Consider the following 19,790-nt stretch of genomic DNA (forward strand, 5'->3'; position numbering starts at 1 on the left):
AAGTAACTTATAAAATGAAGGGAAAAGTACTGCTGTTTCACATGTTTAAACAGAAGCAAAACTACACATACTTTGCACCAAATGATCCAAAACTATGATCAGAATGACCACCAACTGTTTATATCTCTCCTTCCCATGCCAAAATTGTTTGTATTGGAAGAAGTGACTGTGATTTGCCCTCCTCACCACAGCCACACTGAAGATTTTATGGTGCCACCATCACTTCCCTGTCAATTCAAAAGAGGTGACTACACCAAGCTTGCAGAAGTGAGCCAGACCTGCTGATGAATGCAGTGGCTGGGATGGGCTCATTTCCCAGCCTGGAATGTTGCTCCCACGACTTTCCCCAGTCCCAACTGGCCTGGCCAAGCCTGAAGGGATTCCTGAGTGTGGGGGTCTCTCCCAGCCTGGTGTGCAGTGCAGAAGATGAGCAGCACTCACCATCTTGTCCTGGCTTGGTGTTGGCCCAGGATTTGGCAACAGGAGCTGCTTCTGGAGGAGCAGGAACAGCAGGCTTTGGCTGGGTCTGCGGCACGTCTGGCTGCCTGCAAGGAGAGGAAAGCACTTGTGAATACAAGAGGGTGAGCACACAGTAACAGTGCCAGGATGGCTTCTGCAAACAAGGGAATAAAACAGGGGAGCTGTGCAGCTGAACAACCAATAACTACTTTTCCTCAAAAAAGGCATTTTCTTACATAAAAGGAGTTGTTATAGTAACAGTTAAAAAATTGAATAAATTAACTAATTATTTCAAGATTCTATTTCCCAAAGAGGAGAGGAATGAATGAAAATGGCTGGGCAGAAAATGCAGCCAGGCATGAACTGAATTACAGCTTTTAAAGAATTGTATTGGACAATCAAAAAAACCAATCCATCTCCAACCATCAAAGGCAATAATTTGGATTAATGTTCTCTTGCCTTGGGAGTTAACAGAGGAAAGCAGTTCAAGACCACCATGAACTGAGAGAAAGAAGTCAAATACATGTCAGGAATTCCCAAATAAAAGGAACTGATAAGGAAAGCTAAAGATATCATGAAAAACTCTATGGGTATCATGAACTGAAGCTTAGAACATTAAGTCTTAAGAAATGGGCTCAGTCCCACCATCTTAACAATGAAGAGGCACAAGCACTCTTTTTGTCCAGGGTAAAAAGCCCAGACACAAGCCCTTTCTAGTCTGCAGATTCACTCATATTGTTCAACCTCCTTCAATAAAGGCTGTTTCTGAAAGCTGCCTATTCAGGTAACTTAAGACTCAAAGCATTAGTGTCTAAAACCAACTAAGACTCCTTAGCTCCTTAGTAAGAACTTTTGATAAAACAGCAACTCTGGGGCAAATCCTGTAGTCTAGAATCACTTATCCACCAGTGAAGAGAGAAGCAGTGTGGTATCATGTCACTTCACTGACAAGAAACAACTGTAAATGCTTCAAGTAGATCCTAAAGTGATCCTAAATTGCTGAGGACTACCACTCAGAAATCAGTTCCATTTGGGTTCTGCAGTGATCAACCCAAAGCAACGCCACAGGACTCTCAGAACTGACAGAGAAGCAAATGCCATCAAAAAGATCACTGCTGGCAGAAACACACAGCTTCTCATAGGGTAACAAAATGCAACTTTCATGTTCCAAGAGAGTATTACAATCTAGGGAAAAAACCCAGTTCTCATTTTTTTCTGTTTTGCACTTGCATTTCTTACAGCTGCACATTTTCTAAGCAGGCTTTGGGAAATTTATGACTTACACGGCTGAACTTTGTGACACAAGTGAAACAAGGAACAAGACTGTGAAAGAAACTACTCCTTGCAAATCTCTTGTTTCAAATACAAGCTCATTTAGAATTTTAATTAGCTAAGCACTGCCCTGCAAATATGGATGTGTGAAAGAACTCAGCTGAATTTATCAAATCACTACACAACAGCCTGCACTATCCAGGAAAGAGACTGAAGCAATACCCACAGAATGAGTGACAACTCAAGAAAGCAGTAAAGTAATTAATTTTCATAATTACAGTGAATAACAAATCCATGTGAACTCCAATGCAATGATACAAGAGAAAATGAATTAAACTAAAGCAAGCTGTTATCAAGATGTAACCTTTATCTGCAACACTTCTGAGAGGAACAATAAAACACTTGACATGTAAACTGCAGCATTTCAAGTTGAAATATCACAAACACAGCAGTAGTCAAACAAATGATCTTGAGATCTGAGCAAACACATCAGATATTCCAAATTTTGGAGAATTTCCTCATGGCCTGGGCATACACACCTGTTCTTGGGAATGAATCTCTCCCTCAGTAGTTTTATCTGGATTCTGAGGCCCTTATCAGAGTAATACATACGGAAATACAAACAGCTTCCAGTGGCAGATAAGGGACAGTTACTCATTTGTTTGTAAACAGAATCTCCTAACACATGGTCTGGTATCTCCTAGCACATGGCCATGCAAAGGCCTGCTTTAGTCAAACAAGCTCAACACAGATTTAACAGGGCACAGTGTGACCTTGAAGCACAGGGAGATGTTGTTAAAATACCAAAGGAAACCCAGGGCAGAAAACTGGGACTCTGCAGTTTCAAAAGTTTAAAATAAAAGGCTAAACACAACACTATATTCCTGAAGTCTATCAGCTTTTTAGGGAGATGCCTAAAATTGGTATTTAAATGAAGGAATGTATACAAAGAAAAATAAAGGGAGAGAAAGATGAGGAAGGAAACCTTTAAACCTCATCTTTTACTTTCACAAGCACTAAGAACATACAACCACTGTCCCTAAATTCCAGTGTTTTCCAGAGCAATTTGTATGAAAAGAATTAACACTTAAACCTTGCTTCTACTTAAACAGTGAGAATCACATCCTATTTTAGGCTTACATGGCAAAAAAGAACTGCTTTAAAATACTTTCCAATTAGAAACTGAAAAGTTTCAGTTTCTATTTTATTTCTTCCTGTGCAGGACCAGGAGTTGGACTCCATGACCCTGATGGGTCTCTCCCAAGTCAGCATTTTCTAAGATTCCATGATCCTTTCATCCTATTTTCTTTAGCTGTACAAGTGTGAAACAAATCATGCACTGAGCATGGGAAATTTGTATCACACAAGGTATACAACAGTGCACCAACATTGCCACAACTTCTGTCTTATTTATTTCACATATTGGAGGAGTCTGAAACAATAGTGTAGAGTTTAAGATAAAAAAAAAAATTTGAAAGTCTTTAGAATTTATGGCATTCCAGCAAAAAAAATTAAAGTACAAATATTAAAACCATTAGGAAAATAAAGCAGAGACTTAAACAAACATATGCAAACCAAGAATTTTTGAGTTTCCTCTGCCATACATCAGCACAAGCAAATTAAGCTGATTTTTACATACTCATGAACTTGCAAGCTATTCTCTAATTTTCCTGCTGTGCTCCTTGGGGTTTCAAGAGAATTTTATTTAAGGTGATGACACTGATCTTACAAAAACATGCTGTAGTATTTCCTGTCAGCATACATCAAAATTTACATGTCCAAGGAAATATTCTTCCCCTCATACGGAATTTATAAGCAGATCATTTTCAACTTAAATGTAAGGAGGTTTTTTTTAAAACTATCCTTCTGCTAGCAAGATTCTGCCTCACAGAAATTAATAGTGGTGCTATTTCCTCTCTGATAGCTACACTGAGAACACTCCAGAGTAGCCAATTTCTTCCCAGGTCCTGCCAATCTCAAGTTTTGGGCAATCCTGAGAGAAATGGCCCTGCAAACCAAGCCAGAGGTTTTGTTTGTTTGTTTGTGGTTTGTTTTTATTCCACAGAAATCCTGTAAAAGCTTTAAGAAGAAAAGTTTCTCTATTTGACTGCAGAAGAAATGGAGTATCTAGAATTGTCACTTCTAATTGTCAGTGCAAAAAAAGGTGAAAACTCACTTCTCTTCTTCATGCTGTTCTTGTTTTGAAGCCCATCCTGTGCCATCCTTAGGCACAATGTTCACATTGGGGTCGTTGCCTTTGTTCTCTGCTTTGAGGCTGGGCAGATTAGCTGGGGGAGGCATCCTCCTGGAAATAGCAACTTTTCCAAGACTCTGCAATCCATGGCGTGCAGCAACTGTGTGCCAGAACAGAAAGTGCAAGTTAACAACTCTGTTTAGGCAGAGCTACATAAAAATGTTTTGTAAGAAAGTCAGAAAAATTTAAGAGTGTTAAGAATTAAAAATTTTAAATGCTTGAGAATTTATTATTTAAAAATAGGAATTAAAAACACATGGTTTGGGAAGACCTGAGTACTTTTTGAGCAGTGAGTCATTATGCCTATTCCAGATATTAAAAAGGATATATGGCCCCACCTTTATATATAACATTCAGTGACAGAAAGCTAAAGAAGCCATTTACAACATGATGCTAATGTCAAGCATTATTCTCTTGCTCTCCTGGAGCTTAATGTACATTGATGAGTCCAGGAATACCCCTATGGGTCTGGCCCATTTCCTTATTGCTGCAAATTTCAGCTGGCAGACGCTGCCCTTGCAAAAACATTCCTACAAATTGTATTTACTCCAGACCACAAGTTTGAAGCTAATGCACCCCACAGGACATTCAACCTACCAAGCACCTAACTCAGTAAACAAGCACAAGTTACTGCCCTGGGTAAAAACCAATATTGTGGCAACCTTCAACAAGCTTGGGGACTCTTTTTCTCTTTTACAAACAATTTAGGCAACTTTGTCAAGTTCAAAACCTTCAGAACATCATTTCCCCCTGGTTCTCCATTCAATGACTCATGAAAAAGCAGGCTCACAGTCACCTTTTTCAAGATATCAGTGTGTAAGTTTTATCTAGTGTTTGTCAAAAAATCCAAGTCCCTGAGCTGTAAGTGAGCATTGCCTTTTCCTTAATTAAACACTTCCAGCATGGCAAATGTAAATGCAGTAAAATGCACAGCTGGGGAATGGCACATCTTTATTTACCCACATTCTACTTCCTACTAGGCTGCAAATGCTGTCTCTCTGAATTGACATTCCTGTTTACAGCTAAGCAGAAGCTCTAATGAATGCTGCCTTCCACAATCCCTCCATTTCACTGCTGCACCAAGCAGTTATGAAAAACCATGCTGTGGTTAAGTGCTCATATACTCTGCACTCTTAATTAGCACTGCAGTAATGATGAAACTGCAAGAATGCAACTCTAAAGAGAGCTTACTCACCTGTGGTTTTCTGAGTTTCCAGTGACTTTCCCTTGTAAGTATTAAACAGACTGAGTGTTGCATACTTTGTTTTTCCATCCTTTGCTTTTGTACTCTGGCCTGACTTTTCCGACATTTCGCTGGAAACTCATCGAGTCCGGTACCTTCCGTTCGCTCCTCAAAATCTGCCTGTGGAGAAAAACAACAGAAAAGTGAAACAACCTGAACAGGAGCCAGGACTGAAGTCAGAGTTCACAGGGCAGGAGTGGACAGCATATTTAACACCATTAGCACTGTTTCATTTAAAAATTCCGCAGGATGCCAAGGAATGCATTAATTCCAGAAACCTTATCCTTATGTAACATCAGGAATTTTTAAGTGTTTCTGTATCTTCAATAAGAATGTCACAAAATCAGGAGGGTCAGCATTTAATTAACATCAAACACTGTTAAAATGGTAAATACCATCCATGATTTCACTAGAAAATGAATAATAAAAAGCCAATCCCAAAGCCCACAGACACACAGAATTTCCACCAGCAGCTCCTTCCCCACTGGGGAAGCTCAATGACCTCACCCACTCCCAAAGCCAAGTACTGAGACAATTACAGTTACTGCAGTACAGTATTTCTGGAATTTGCTTCTTTTTTCTCCAATTAAAACCATCATGAACACAGCAGCCAGAGACACTAAATACACAGAGTAAGAATTTTTTGTTTGTCAAAACCAGAACACAGTCTGCTCAGAGGAGGAGAGTGAGAATTCCTTAAACCAAGAGTTACACTATTCTTCCTGCAGCAGTAAATTACAGGGCTCTTGCAGCAGGTCATTCCTCTCCTCCCTCCTTCCCCCAGAATAACAGGCCTTGAGAGAAAGAACCCAGTAATTAACTGTGATACTTCTCTACAAGTTCTTGGAAGGAACTTGCAGAGTTGCTGCTCATCACCAGGCAGGAACACAAGTGAGCATTCACTCAAACAGAGCATTATTATACATGTTGATTTCTCTTAACAGTCAAAAATCCTGCCACCCTCTTCACAACAATTTTTAATCTGTTTCTACATGAATTCCAGAAGAGTTATACATGCTCAAAGCCTTGTGTTTCAGTCTAAAAGCAGGCAGCAAGAAGCAAGACATCCTGCTCAAACCCTTCAGTGATCAAACTCCCATGTCAAACCCAGAGCTGCAGATCTTCAAAGGGAACGTGATTCACATGCAAGGTGCTCATGGATTTAAGAGTCTGCAAGGACAAGCAATCTAAAGACCAAAGCACCTACTTGGGCATGACAGACATTCAGCAATGTCAAAAGACCATGGAAATTTAATTTATACAGGTATGATAACACTCCCAACCTCCTCTGCCTTCTACCTCAATATACAAGGCATGATTGAAAAGAAATTAAGATGGCAAATAACCTTGGGATGGCTCAGCTTCAGCATAACTTGGGCCAGAAGCTATTCTATTACAATCCATGCAGGCTGCTGCAAAGGGGATAATCTCCAGCCTTGTATGGGGCCAAGAAAATATTCTCCCCTTAGAAAAAGGCAGCAACTCCCAGATTCTTCTTCCAGATTAGTCAGCACTTGGCTATTTCAACAGCAACTGTTCCACCAACAGTTATTTTATGTGTCATCCAAAAATACGAAATGCAGGACGGGAGCAGGGCTGGGAATCAGAACTCTGGATGAGCTGTTTGCACTTGACAGAACGTGTGAGCACAGGGATTGCAGTTCAAGGATCACCTGAAAGCTGCTTTGCCACCCTGTGCTCCTGGCAGCTACTGCCCAGCACCTTCTGTGGTGCTCCAGGATGACTGTGATGGATTCTTTTCCATAAATACAAGGCTGGGAACAGAGAGGAACAGAGCAGTGGAAGGGACAGAGTCTGCCAGGCTCTTTCACAGAACTCCTTCTGGTGAACTGGATCTCCTTCCAGAAGGAAAGGCCAATGCAGAGGCTCATGTCTGATGCAGACCCAGCCTGATAAACGAGTCTGCCTGGATTCAGGTCTCCAGACAGGCTGAAAGCAGCAGTCTGGCCATGAATAACACTGATGGGCAAAGCCTGACATGCTGGATTGCAAGCAACTCCTGGGGCAGCCTGAAGAGTGAATGGTTGCTTGATAACTCCAAAGATAAGCTTGTCTCAATTCATGTTTCAGACTGGGGGGGTTTTTTCCTGTAAAGATATTTGAGTGTTGAGCTTTGGCTCCCAGTGGAACCTTGCAGTGTAGTTTTTTGGGATAGATGAGGGACAGCCTAGCAGCCAAGTCTGTGGCTGGAATGTAGATTCTGTATTTATGATAAGGAGTCCATCACAATCATCCTGGAGCATCAGAAGGTCCCGGGCAGTAATTGCCCAGTGCAGAGGGTGAAAAACCAGCTTTGAGGTGAGCCTATAACTGTATCAAGTCATAAACTACAATCACTGTGCTCACACATTCTTTCAAGTGCAAACAGCTCATCCAGAGTTTTAATTTTTGGCCCAAGACTCATCCCAGCCAAGGAGTCTGTAAACAAGAAGCAGCTTCACAAAGGTGAATAATCTAAAAACTGGCAAACAAAACAAATAAATTAAAAAAAGACAACTTGGGTCATTTTTTACCCACAAAATTGTCAACAGCAGCAAAGCCCTAACAGATACAGACAAAGCAAGCAGAAAGCAGTTTGAGGGTGGTTTAAGATAATCTTCTGTCATATTCTTCCAAAGCCTGCACCGCTGGTAGAGATGAAATATGGGAAATCTTAATCATAATAACACTTTTTTACAGAGCAATACAGATTTCATACTTGGGCAGACCTTCACTGTAACAACTGCTCTTTCTAGAACATTTGACAGCTTCAAGAACAGGGCAGTGAACACATTCCCTGAATACCTCTTTTTATGTTTAATTGAGAAAAATTAGTCTGCTCATTACAACTGAGCTCTAAGCCTTTTATACTATTAAAATTCATGCTGTTTGACAAGTTTTTCCCAACTTGTATTACACAGAAAAGTAAACTGTTTTACAATGATTAAAACTGCACATTCCTCAGTAATCTGACTTGCACAAAATAAATAATTTCAATTAGGCAGGTCAATATATTCGATAATATACAATATATAGATATATTTAAGTACATTTAGACCTGATACTGGTTGCCAAAGAAGATATTCTTACAAAATTAGACTTTAGACCAGGTACTGAAGCCAGGGATGACAAACCCTCCCTCTGAAGAGCCTTGAACAAACATCCTGCCGAGTCACACATTAAACAAGCACTCAGAGCCACCTGACATCAGCTGTGAAGAGACAAATGCCTGACTCTGAGCCATGTGAAACCATCCAGCTCCAAGACTTCATCCAAACTTCAGCTGTGTGTGCCACATTGCTACACCTGAGCACTGGAATCACCCCCTCTGTACAGAACACCTGAGGTGTTTCACCACAGGACACATGGAGCCCTTTCCTCCCGAGGTGAGTCCCTATCTGCCCAGCATTTCCATGTTATTGTTAGTCAAATCCTCACAGTGAAGTGCTGCTCTGCACTAGTTTAGGCTGTGTGCTGTAGCAGAGGCAGCTGTGAGCACCCCTAAGGACACACAAGGCATCAGGAGCACTTTCCAAGCTAAGAAAGCACAGTGACAGCCACCAGGACAGGACAGCACAAGCCACAATGGCACTTGGCAGGGTTCACTGCACCATCAAGAAACTTAAGTAAGTCAGCTGCTCACTGGGAATGATTACAGTTACTATCATGCACAACTACAGAGAGCACAGTGCTCCCAAAATTCTGGAGCAAACCTGCTCTGCAATGTTATTTACTAAGTTAACTGAACTTCACTGTGCCTTGAAGATTTTAAAGTAAAAATTATTACTCTAATTTCTGTACCAGACTATTTTTTCAGACTCCAACTGGTTGACTGTTTTAAATCCTTCAAGGAACTCAGAAGCTTGTGTACAGAAAATAGCACTCAAAGAGGCTGCCACAAATTCTAAATATCCTGGTCTCTGTTAAGGAATATTTACTTGTGCCCTCTTAGACATTTAGAGCTGGTACAAGAACAAACTGAATGAAGTGGATTCCAGATTACAAAAACATGTTTTTAATAGTAAAACCCCAACAAACAAACCCCCACACATATTCCACTAAATTCTTAGCTCTCCTGATCATTTTAGAACTCACCTCTAGGACTTGTTTAGAATTTACTGATACCATTTGTTACTCCTGCAAACTTTGCACTGTGTTCCATTAGGAACAATTGCAGCCTTGAAAAGGTGTCACCTCTGCTTCAGAAAAAAGTTTTACTTAAACAAGGGAAAAATCTTGCGTATTTTGAGGTCACTTTTGAGGACTGAGTTGCAAGAAGTAGAAAACATTTAACAGCTTGACTCCTAAGTTCTTGTCAGACCAGATGACAAACAATATTTTATACACTGCATTTTTAAACTCCTACCTAGACAAAAAAGGTCTGATTTTTAGTGCAACATGTCAAGAGCCTTCTTCAGCAGTATTACAGTCAGATTTAATGCAGTCCTTCCATCTTAACCCCCTAGCCCACACCTCTTCAGCCTACAAGCTTAATCAGAACAGGAAACCTGGACAGGAGCTTCCCAGGATTTAGAGCATTAAAAATACTGGAATAATTCTCACAATTCCTATTCAACACAGCAAGGATCTCTAGTCCCTGTCAGCTCTACTCCAAGGGCTGAGTTTTGGCCACATTTGGAGAAAGATGCACTGAAATGATTTAAGGCAAAGAGCACCACTGAAGACTCAAACCAGGTGAAGATCTGAACTCTCAGTGCCTCAAATGCCCATCTGTGAAGTGGGAAACATCACCAAAAACACTACATGAAAGTTTATTCATAACTGGGACACATTAGCACCTCTCTCAAAACAGAAACCAATCCAGAAGGAATTTCCATACATTATTTTAAGCACACTAAAAGCAGTGAAAGGGTAAAAACCATCTTATACAAATCTGTTATTTGTATCCAGCCATAACTTCACTTTTCTAAGAATAGCTTTGTTTCTGGGACACTGAACAATGTGGTTCTGGTAAATCCTGGAACTAAATACAACTACTAAAAAAATTTAAAAATTATATATAAATATATTAAAAAACATATTTATACACATATTTAATATATATATAAAAATATATATTTATACATATATTTAAAATAGATAAAAATATATACATTTATACATATATTTAAAAAATATATATAAAATTAAATTTTTTAACCACATATGCCATTGGTTGTAGAGGCAGATGCTCCCAAATCAGTGTTAGTAATTAAAAAAAAAAAATTCACTACACATAAAAATGTGGCATTAAAAATTTTAGACAAAGTTTTCATTTCAACTGTAAGTCTGGCATATTTAGATTCTAGAACTGAAGAAACTGCCCACTGCTGTAAAATCTAAGCATAATCTCCAGCTAGATATGAATTTTTGAAAAACAACTGTGTGATCTTCAGAAAAGAGACCAGTTTAAATCAATTACAGAAAGAGAATGCCAATTTAAAACAAAGAAACAGAGGATACTGGAGTGAAAGCACTTGGAACCCAAGAAAGCCTTTTTTGTGCTTTTTGTAAGCCAGTCTCATGGAATCCTATTATTTTAAAAGGACACTCTAAAATACTGTGCAATTACTGAGTACATGGGGTTTGGATGTGGCTTTGAAGGGGGAAGGCTGCACACAGATAAAAAATGGAATTCCAATTAAACATTCCTCTGACATGGATGTTTATCTACAATCTCTTCTTGATGGCCTCACACTTTCACCTCTGGAACCAGCATTTTTAGCCCAATTTTTATTTACAAAAACATAACAAAACAAATATACAAAAGCTCTGGTCATTTATCCCACTATTAAGAATTCTTAAGAACTGCAGCACTATCAGCTTAATATGACCCAAAAAACAAGCTTGGTAGCAAAGAAGTCTCTGTCAAATCTAAGCATCTAATAAATAAAACCTCTCAAATCAGGATTTCCCTTCCCTCCAAGAGCCACTTGCAGCAAGGTTTATTATCGAGCAGATTTCTGCTAAGTAGGCTGAAAATTGCAGGAAAACTTTGGGGATTCCAATCTTTTTTCCTTCATGTATGTCCATCAAGGCTCTAGGACCTACAAGAGGAGAAACTCCTCAGAGTTTTGAAGAGTTTAGGGTAGATCTCAGTACAGTTCATTCTATACAAGTTTACTATCCTTAGAAAGTCTCACTTATACACTCTCCCATCTCTAGATTTTGGGCTCACTGGTTTCCAGCACAGCTTGAATGAGGGTACAAAGCACTGATTGCATGGACTCTGTAAAATCCATGGAGATTGGCAGCCAAGAAGGACCAAAAACCCCTTTAATCACCATCTCCTCTGTACCCATCACCTCAGTGGGAGAACTGTGGGATGGGCACAATCTACAGAGGAGTTCAACAGCCACCAAATGGAAAAAAATCAAAATTAGTTTGGCTCCTCAGAAGCAAGACACTCCATCCTGAGACAAAGCTGGAGCAAAGCAGGCTTTGCTAGTTCAATTATTCCTCAAATAGCTCCTCTTTAAAGGCTAAAAAAAGTCTTTCCAGAAGAGTACCAAAGCTGAGTGTGCCAGGTGGGAAACACACCATGACACTAGACAGCCATTTTAGGGCATCATCCCCACAAATGCATCTATAAAAATGCAGTTTGGGGATGCCAGAAATGGGCATCCACAAATATGTCAGCATCAATTCTAACAGACATGCAACAACAGTCTAAATAGAGCTAAGCAATGACAAACAACCCAAATTAGCCACCCACAAAAAAAACCTCTACTCAGAAACTACTTCAAAGCATATGTTCCTTTGAACCAGCAATCTACAGGGCAAGCAAATGTGCTGCCTTAGAAAGGCTGCAAGGCAGCTTGTGGAACCCATTTTTGGGAGAAATACTGATCACCTAAACCCTGGCTTCCCAACAGGAAAACCAGCAACAAGCCACAACAGCTCAGGGAATTTTTGTTGGGAGCATTTTAAGGCTAACATGGCACTAAAGAAACTTTTAGGATGATTACTGCAGAAAAAAAAAATATGTCAGTTCTATTCATTTTTTTTTCTTGAGAATAAAAGAAAAAATAATTAAAAACCCCACAGATTCAAGTACAGCAAACCTTAAATTTGTCTCTATCCACAGATTTAAATATCTATTTAACAGTATGTGCATGAATATTTCAATGCAACCATATTCCTGTGGAACAGCCCTGACAAAAGAAGCTTGATCAGCAGGCTCAATCAGAATCAGCAGGACTTAAATGTGTCCACATAACAAGGGATTAAAAAGGCACAGACAGGTTAAACTCACACTGGCAATAAAGCTGTCAAAAATGCACTCAATACTTTCAGGTGTCACACAGCTGCTTTTGTTCATCTGGTGTTTCTAGTGCTTATGAAATCTTTTCCTTTTAGGTAACTGAGAGATTCTGGTCCCATCCCCTCTCCTCACAGGCAGAAATGATGCCAGTGCAGCTATTTAGGAACTTTGGGTGGAAATAAAGCAGTTTCAATTTCATTTTTTGTGGAATTTTTTTTTGCATGTTTATAGTCAGAGCATAAAATAAAGCTGTTCAGTGTCCTCACAAATACTATTTCAATATTACCTACAACAATGCAGTTATCCAGGAATTCAATGCTTTCAATGTTTGTCTCTTTCTTCCATATTTTACACCAATGGCCCAAGTCTGGTCTTCAGCTTCCTACTGACTAAGGGAAGCTGTTCATCAAGACACCCCTTACACTGACCTCTGCCTTTTACAAGGAGCTAAGGAGACAATTTAGAGATGCACTCAAGCATAAATACAGCTATTCTTAAAACAAAATGCTGAAATTAGAAAGTTTCTCCCTAAAAATTTCGTTCAGTTCTCAACTACTGCACATGCAGAAGATATAATAACCCTGTCTGCTGTAGCTTTATAATGAAATACTGTTATTTCTATTGTAATGATAACTTTACAATTAAAACAGAAATTGATTTCAAAAAATATCGATTTTCAAAGTGGAGTATCAAGCAAGGTAAAATTAAGAAACTCCCTTCAGTGAATTTTGTGTCTGGTAATTCTTTGCATTTCCAGAGGTTAGATAATGAAAAATGGTACAAGAATCACCAGAGAGTTTTAACAAAAGCTCTTCTACTATTCTGGACTGAAAGCCCAACATCTGCCACCTCAAACAGCAGCACTTTCAAGCAAGTCAGACTCCTACAGAACTCCTACTCTGGTGGTCAAGTACCCTGAAGAAGTGAAATACATGATGTCCAAACTCAGCCTTAAGGCTCAAATCCTTAATTTAAAAAAAAAATTGATGCTTGGTTTAAAAGATCTAGATAGAAGTGATTTTAATTTGGTTTCTGAGTTCAGAAAATTTACTTTGGTCATTTTTTTCAAACTTCTTTGCAACACGAGGAATATTTCTTTAGGCTAACAGACTGATGGAATTTGCATACAAATACTAAAGAGAAAGGACCAAAAGGTTGAAGTTGTGAACCTGATTGCACCAAGTCATAAGCATCAGAATGTGCCTGGAGGTGCCCAATGCACCCTGGGCTCAGCATTCCCCTCTACTGGGATGGTCCAGACCGGTCCTGGCAGAGGCACAGCAGCCTCAGCACTGCAGCATTGTCTGTGTGTCTGTCTGTATGTCTGTGCACCCACAGGTTTGTAGGGCTGCCCACTGCTGATGGAGGTGATGTGGAACCATGTTCAGTGAAACAGTTCTCCACATGTCTGCTTGCAGATTCCAGGAGTAACAGCCATCACACTTCCCCAGTTCTTCTCAGAGCAATTCCCAGTTTGGGTTGAGGCACAGCAGGGCAGCAATGCAAACCAAACCTTATTGCTCACTGGCACATGAATGAAAAGCTGTCAGAGGCCCAAAAGCCTCCTACCTGTGGGATGGGAGCAGCACAGGGCAACATGGCAAACACAGCACAGCCCTCACTGGTACTGCAGCTGTCCAGCTCCTTTTCCCATTTGTTCTACACAAACCACACCAGTGCAGAGAAACTCAACACCACAAGCACAGCTCAAGTGCAAATGAGGAGTTGACCACCAATACCTGTCCTAGAAGCCTTCCTTCAATGTCAGCCCTTTGCAAATTATCTGAGTTTCTCTGCCACAAAGGATTCTTCAAGACATTCCAGTAAAGAGACTCCACCTAGATCAGCACCAAACTGGGCAAAGGCAATGCACCAACCCAACACAGCTACAATTTAGATGTTACAGTAGATTACCAAACATGTTCCAACCAAAAATCTATTCTTTTCTGAAAACCCAACATCCCAGATTTCTCTGCAGGTCACTTTTAGCCTGACAAGGTCTTTACAAGTCTTTACAAGTCTTTTCTGATTTCTTCGACATCAAGTATTAAGTGAATTTTTTGCAAGACAGATTTTTGATTTTCCAGCTTCATGCAGCTGGTTAAGAAACTTTCATAAATTGTAAATTTTTAATTGAGGCAGGAGTTTTTAAGTTCTGGAAGAAAGCCAGGGCCAGAAAAAAGCCCCAAACAGTTTCTATAGAATTAAAGAGAGCATCATAATGATAAGCATTCTCATTATTTCTGGGAACAGAACAATGCAAGTGCTTTTGCCCAATTAGCTTTTCAACTTGCAGATGCCAAATGAGACTTATTTTTAAGATTTGCAAAACCATTTATTAAAGAAATTTCCATTATTTGGAAGAATGAGAAAACTTCAAAGCTCACCAAACTGAATCACTGCCTATTTTTGAGCACAAGATAAGGGAATAAATTAAGGCAAATTCTTGCAGAAAGAAGCTGTGTACCTGCTATCAAAGTTTAGGATTGAAGCAGCAGCCTGGGAGGCAGCATTTTCTCTGAATACAGAACACTACCATGACCTGTCTTACCTGTCAGAAAGATTTTTAACTGAAAAAATTACAACTATTCACCAAGCTTCTTCATAGCTAATTGAGATCAGTTTATCCAGACCCCAGCAGCTCTCTGTAAAGGCATCTGGTAATGGTTAGGATCACAAACAATCCCATAAAAATTACAAACACACTCAGCAGACTGTCACAAGCACCACTCTGTTTCTTGCTCAACTGAACCACACCACCCAGCAGAAGCCTGGAAAGGCAGAAATCTCAGCAAATCCCTTCTCCCCACACACGAAGTGACATGGGGAGCATCCTCCTTGGTGGCACCCTGAGTGGTGGCTGCTGTGTCAGGCTGAGAAAAGGGGGACAAAAGACAAAGGCACAGCGGGGCTACAGCAGCAGCCTCAGCCTCTCCTCTGAGGTGAGCTGGCTCTGCAGGTGCTGCCTGGGGGAAGTTAGCACAACAACAGCTCAGCACGATTCCCCTCCTGAAGCTGCTCCCAGTGATAAGCTGGTGCAAAACACTTCCTTCTAGGAAGCTGGTGAAAGAAAATCAATAAATACATGAAAAAAGACCAGATGCCCAACAGATGAGCAGAAGCTGCAGCCATTTACAGCCAATGCCCATCCTTCCACTGTTTCATTTTTCCCTTTAATACTTACTGCAAAAACCTCTTTATTACCAACCCTCACATTTCAACTCTTCCTACCCACCCCATGTAAACCTGGGCAGTGGAAGAGAGCAGGACAGATTAGGAGAAAAAACTTAAATCACTCCTTTGCTGGGAGTAACTCAAGGAATCTCTTTCAAAACTTCCATTTCCTGCTCCTTTACCACAATTTCCAAGCCCCATGAAATAATTAATGTTTTTTCACAGAGGAAGTGAGACTTTTTTCAGCATTCTTCCCCAGGAACAACAACATTGAGCAGATTTCTCATCATGCTTTTCTGGATCTTTAAAGTATCCCTGACCCCAACTGCAAATAAGTAAAAAATTTTATACTTGTTTTTCCAAAGCCCATATTCACAAGTTAATCCTTAAATAAGAAATAATTACATCTAAAGGGTTTTAATTTGGAAATTTGTTATTAATTGCTTGGAAATAATGTTCAGGCAAGTTCCTCTGTTCATGAGCTCCTACAGAATATTTTGACAGAGCACAGGAACAACTTTAGGGCCACATCCTTAAGGATTTCCCCTCTTCTTTAGAACACACGTGCCAAAATTATTCCCCTCTTTGCCAGCTTTTTCCCCCAATTCTTTTGTGCTCATCTTCTCAAGGTGTTTCTGTTGTGAAGGCTCCAACCTGAAGATGAAAGCACTCAACAATAAGAACCTACAGAAAAAACCAGTTTTGAACTCTTGTACAACCTCACCATTATATAAAAAAGTTTAAAACAGTTACTCTAATCACTTATGTAATGACTTAAGCTACTTGTCACCACATTTAAAACTTCCCACCTTGCCCAAATTCTTTGCTGCCCATTACTTCTATTATTCCTAACCTGACTCATGTACATCAAAAATAAACATAATTTCTTCTCTGTGTTAAAGAGATGTTCCAGCATTATTTTGAAGGTTTTTAAGATACTCCCACTGTGATAGTGAGAGCCAGGGCTGCCAAATACTCCAGCTTGTAACAGGCTGTCAGCAGCAGTAAAAAAATCTCACTGCAATGCAAATAAAGGTGGCAGAATTTTGTTCCTCGGCCTGGTCCAGCTTGGAGAGAGCTCCCAGCCACTCACAGGCTCTTCTACCTGCTGCCCATTATCCTCTGGAGCTCTGGTTACATGCTTTTCCCTGTGACTCACTCAGTTCTTGGAACAGACACATCTCCTTGTTCACTGAGGAATGCTCAGCATGGAAGAGATGCAGCTGCCAACACCACACTGACAACAGCTCTGGACAACACCAGTTCATTACAGTAATGGTTGACTCCAGACCTCTGCTTTACACTGGGTTGGACCACAGAAAAAGGGGAAAAGAGAAGATGAGAAATAAGTTGAAAAAGCCTTATCAGCACAGGCAGCTTTCTGCATCTGTCTCTCAGCACTCCAGAATCCATTTTCCATGGAAGTTAACTTGCATCTGCCAAATGGCTGCAGAGGAGCTTTAACATCTTCACTTGCTCTGGCTTCTCTGTTTATTCTGCTCAGAAAAAAAATCAACCCACACATCCCTTGACACTTTGCTTTCAAGATGCAGTAAATAATTCAGGCTCAACACATGATTAAAAAACTTAGCAAGGAACTTTTTGTTATCCAAAGCTCTGTGTGTCCCACAAAGCTCTGTCCATGCTGCTGGCTTCATCTGTGGCATGAAAACACCTCTTAACCAAGGTGACTGCAGCAAAGCAACCACTCAGAAATGCCACAAGCCAAAGGCAAGCTTTTCTTGCTAAAATACATCTTTCTTATTTGCACTATCAAGGAAAAATATTCTTGTTCCTTTTCATTAGAGGACTTCTGCTGTGCACCCATACAAAGCACAGACTGTCCTGAACATGACTAAAAAACAAGCCCTGTAAATCAGTATTTATTTTTTTTTCCAAAACAAAAGCATAAATTCATTGATATTAAGACTGAGGTCCTTCAGTGGAATATCTGGTGAGTTTGAAACAGAAGTCCTAAAGCAGTATCAGGTGTTTAACTGAGGAAATTATTGGGTTCTCAAACAAAAAGCAAATGTTGCTGCACTTCCACCTTAGCTGAAGGTACAAATCATTTTAAGTCCATCTTAAATCATTACTGCTGCAAGCATTCCTTAACATTTTAACTGTAGATTGAAATTGTAAGTTAAAATTTACAAACAATAAAATCCAGCAACAGTCACTTGCTTACAAAATATAAATTTTAAACCAAGGAGTAGTGATTTATTTGATTTCATGAGGACAGCCTGAGAAGGGCTGCTTTTCTAAGCACACAAAGTTTGGTTTGCTAACTTAAGCAAGCAGGACAGCAAAAAAGGGCAGCCTAGTCATTGCCAAACTACAATTTACAGCCCAACTAGGTAAAATCCCAGTAAGGCTGCCATTTCACTCAAGAATCAGCTGTACATTGATTAAATTGGCATTTAGGAGACCTCTCTTCTCTCAGTTACCCAGGACTGGGGGATGCCCCAGTTCTTCAGGCAGTACTTGTGCATTTGCTGAACACAAAGTGCAGCCATTCCTGTCTCTGATGCTGGAAGACCCTGGAAATGCAGCCCACATTTTTTCAAATAAACATCAGTTAAAATTTATCACCATCATCCTCCAGACTGAAGACATGTAAGGCTGATTCTGCACTCTAATTTCCCCGTTAATCAAGGCAGTGGCAGATAATTTAAACCATGAACAATGGGAATGTTAAACAGTTTCTCCCTCTAGTATGTGTTTGCAATCTGTAACAGACGAGCTCGTTAGCATTGACTTAGAATGTTATGTAATGGCTGAGGTATTTGTAATAAAAACAGTCTATTTCTGTTAGCCTGTTCTTCATAGACATAAAAGCTGTCTTCATCTGATTTTTATTAGGACTTCATCTTCCTCTGCTCTTGATGCATTTTTTAAGACTCCTGTGCACTCCATTTTCATTTCACCAATGCTCAGTGTTATTTTCTCCCACGTCCTCACACGAATTCCAGTTTTTATTTTCACACTACTTTCACCCGTAAGCTTCCACTGGGTTTTGTAAAACCCAAACCCAAAAGACAATGAGAGCACGAAGCTGAGCAAAGGAAAAATTTCCTGCAGAGGATGAACTGGTTCTACCAGTAAAACACCACCAGCAGTGCTGTCATTACAAGCCCAGCATCCATCCTCAGCTAGTGGGAAGGTGCTGCATTTTCATGTGGTGGTTTTCCCTCTCAAACCCTCCACTACTGCAGGAGCCTCTGAAGAGAAGTGTTTTTCCTTCTCTCACATCCCAATCCACTACACAAGGGTTTACTCCTCTGTAAGAGCACACTGTGCAAAGCTTGAGCTCTTCTGTGAGATTTTCATCTCCTCATTTTATCCATACCACCCCTTATATGGTATTTATCCTACCCTCTCTCCACTCTCGCATCCCTGCCATTCCCTAGCCTGGGAATCAGCCTGCAACAAAGCAATTCCCAGTCCTGCAGGACACCTGGCTGAAATGGGCCCCACAGACCAGAATCCTGCTCTGACTTCCATTCTTTCTCTTAACTGGCACCCAGCATTCATCCAGACAGCCCCAAACCCACAGGGAGCTCCCTCTGGAATTGCATCATCTCCCTCTTGCTCGCTGGGGCCTGTTTCACTTTCCCAGGGACACAGGACCTATGGAAGGTGAATCCCATAAATCTCCAGCACTGGACCAGGAGCCCAAGTTAAAACTGGAGACTGATGTAACATTCTGCTCTACAAAAAACCAGGGCTCCCATTCTGGAAAGTCTAAATGAGAGCAAAGATATTATAAATTGCTACTAAACTGCCAAGACACAGAATATTTATATTACCAAGACTCACAGAAGCAACTGTATATTGAGTTATACATATTTCATGGCCTATTATCTACAAAAGCCAAGAACTTCATACAAGCACATCCACCCAGCAAGGCAGAGCTTGAACTGGCACACAGAGCCTCAATCCTGGTCTCCAAGTGGCCTAAGAGAGAACCAAGCTCTCACTTCAGTTTAAAGAGTGACCTCTCAAGCCCACATCACCAAACCACCTCTGCACTGAACACCTGTCCAACTCCCAAAACTTTGAGATTCTTTATTCTCAACCGAATGGTTGCAGAGTTGCAACAAAACACCACAAAATTAATGCAG

At 40.3% G+C, this 19,790-nt stretch overlaps 1 protein-coding gene across 13 annotated transcripts in view; it reads right to left on the minus strand.

Annotated features, from left to right (window-relative positions):
* PRRC2C (proline rich coiled-coil 2C) overlaps window positions 1–19,790 on the minus strand; it is a 69,985-nt gene that overhangs the window by 48,703 nt on the left and 1,492 nt on the right. For all 13 annotated transcript variants that reach the window (XM_077181935.1, XM_077181937.1, XM_054638186.2 and 10 more), the window contains exons 2-4: window positions 5,181–5,348; window positions 3,908–4,085; window positions 442–545 (exon numbers count right to left, since the gene is read on the minus strand). In XM_077181935.1, the coding sequence (XP_077038050.1) occupies window positions 442–545; window positions 3,908–4,085; window positions 5,181–5,295 (397 nt within the window). In that variant the 5' untranslated portion in view covers window positions 5,296–5,348. The remainder of the gene's footprint in view (window positions 1–441; window positions 546–3,907; window positions 4,086–5,180; window positions 5,349–19,790) is intronic.

The sequence above is a fragment of the Agelaius phoeniceus genome, chromosome 8 (genome assembly GCF_051311805.1).
Source record: "Agelaius phoeniceus isolate bAgePho1 chromosome 8, bAgePho1.hap1, whole genome shotgun sequence".
Taxonomy (NCBI): Eukaryota; Metazoa; Chordata; class Aves; order Passeriformes; family Icteridae; genus Agelaius; species Agelaius phoeniceus.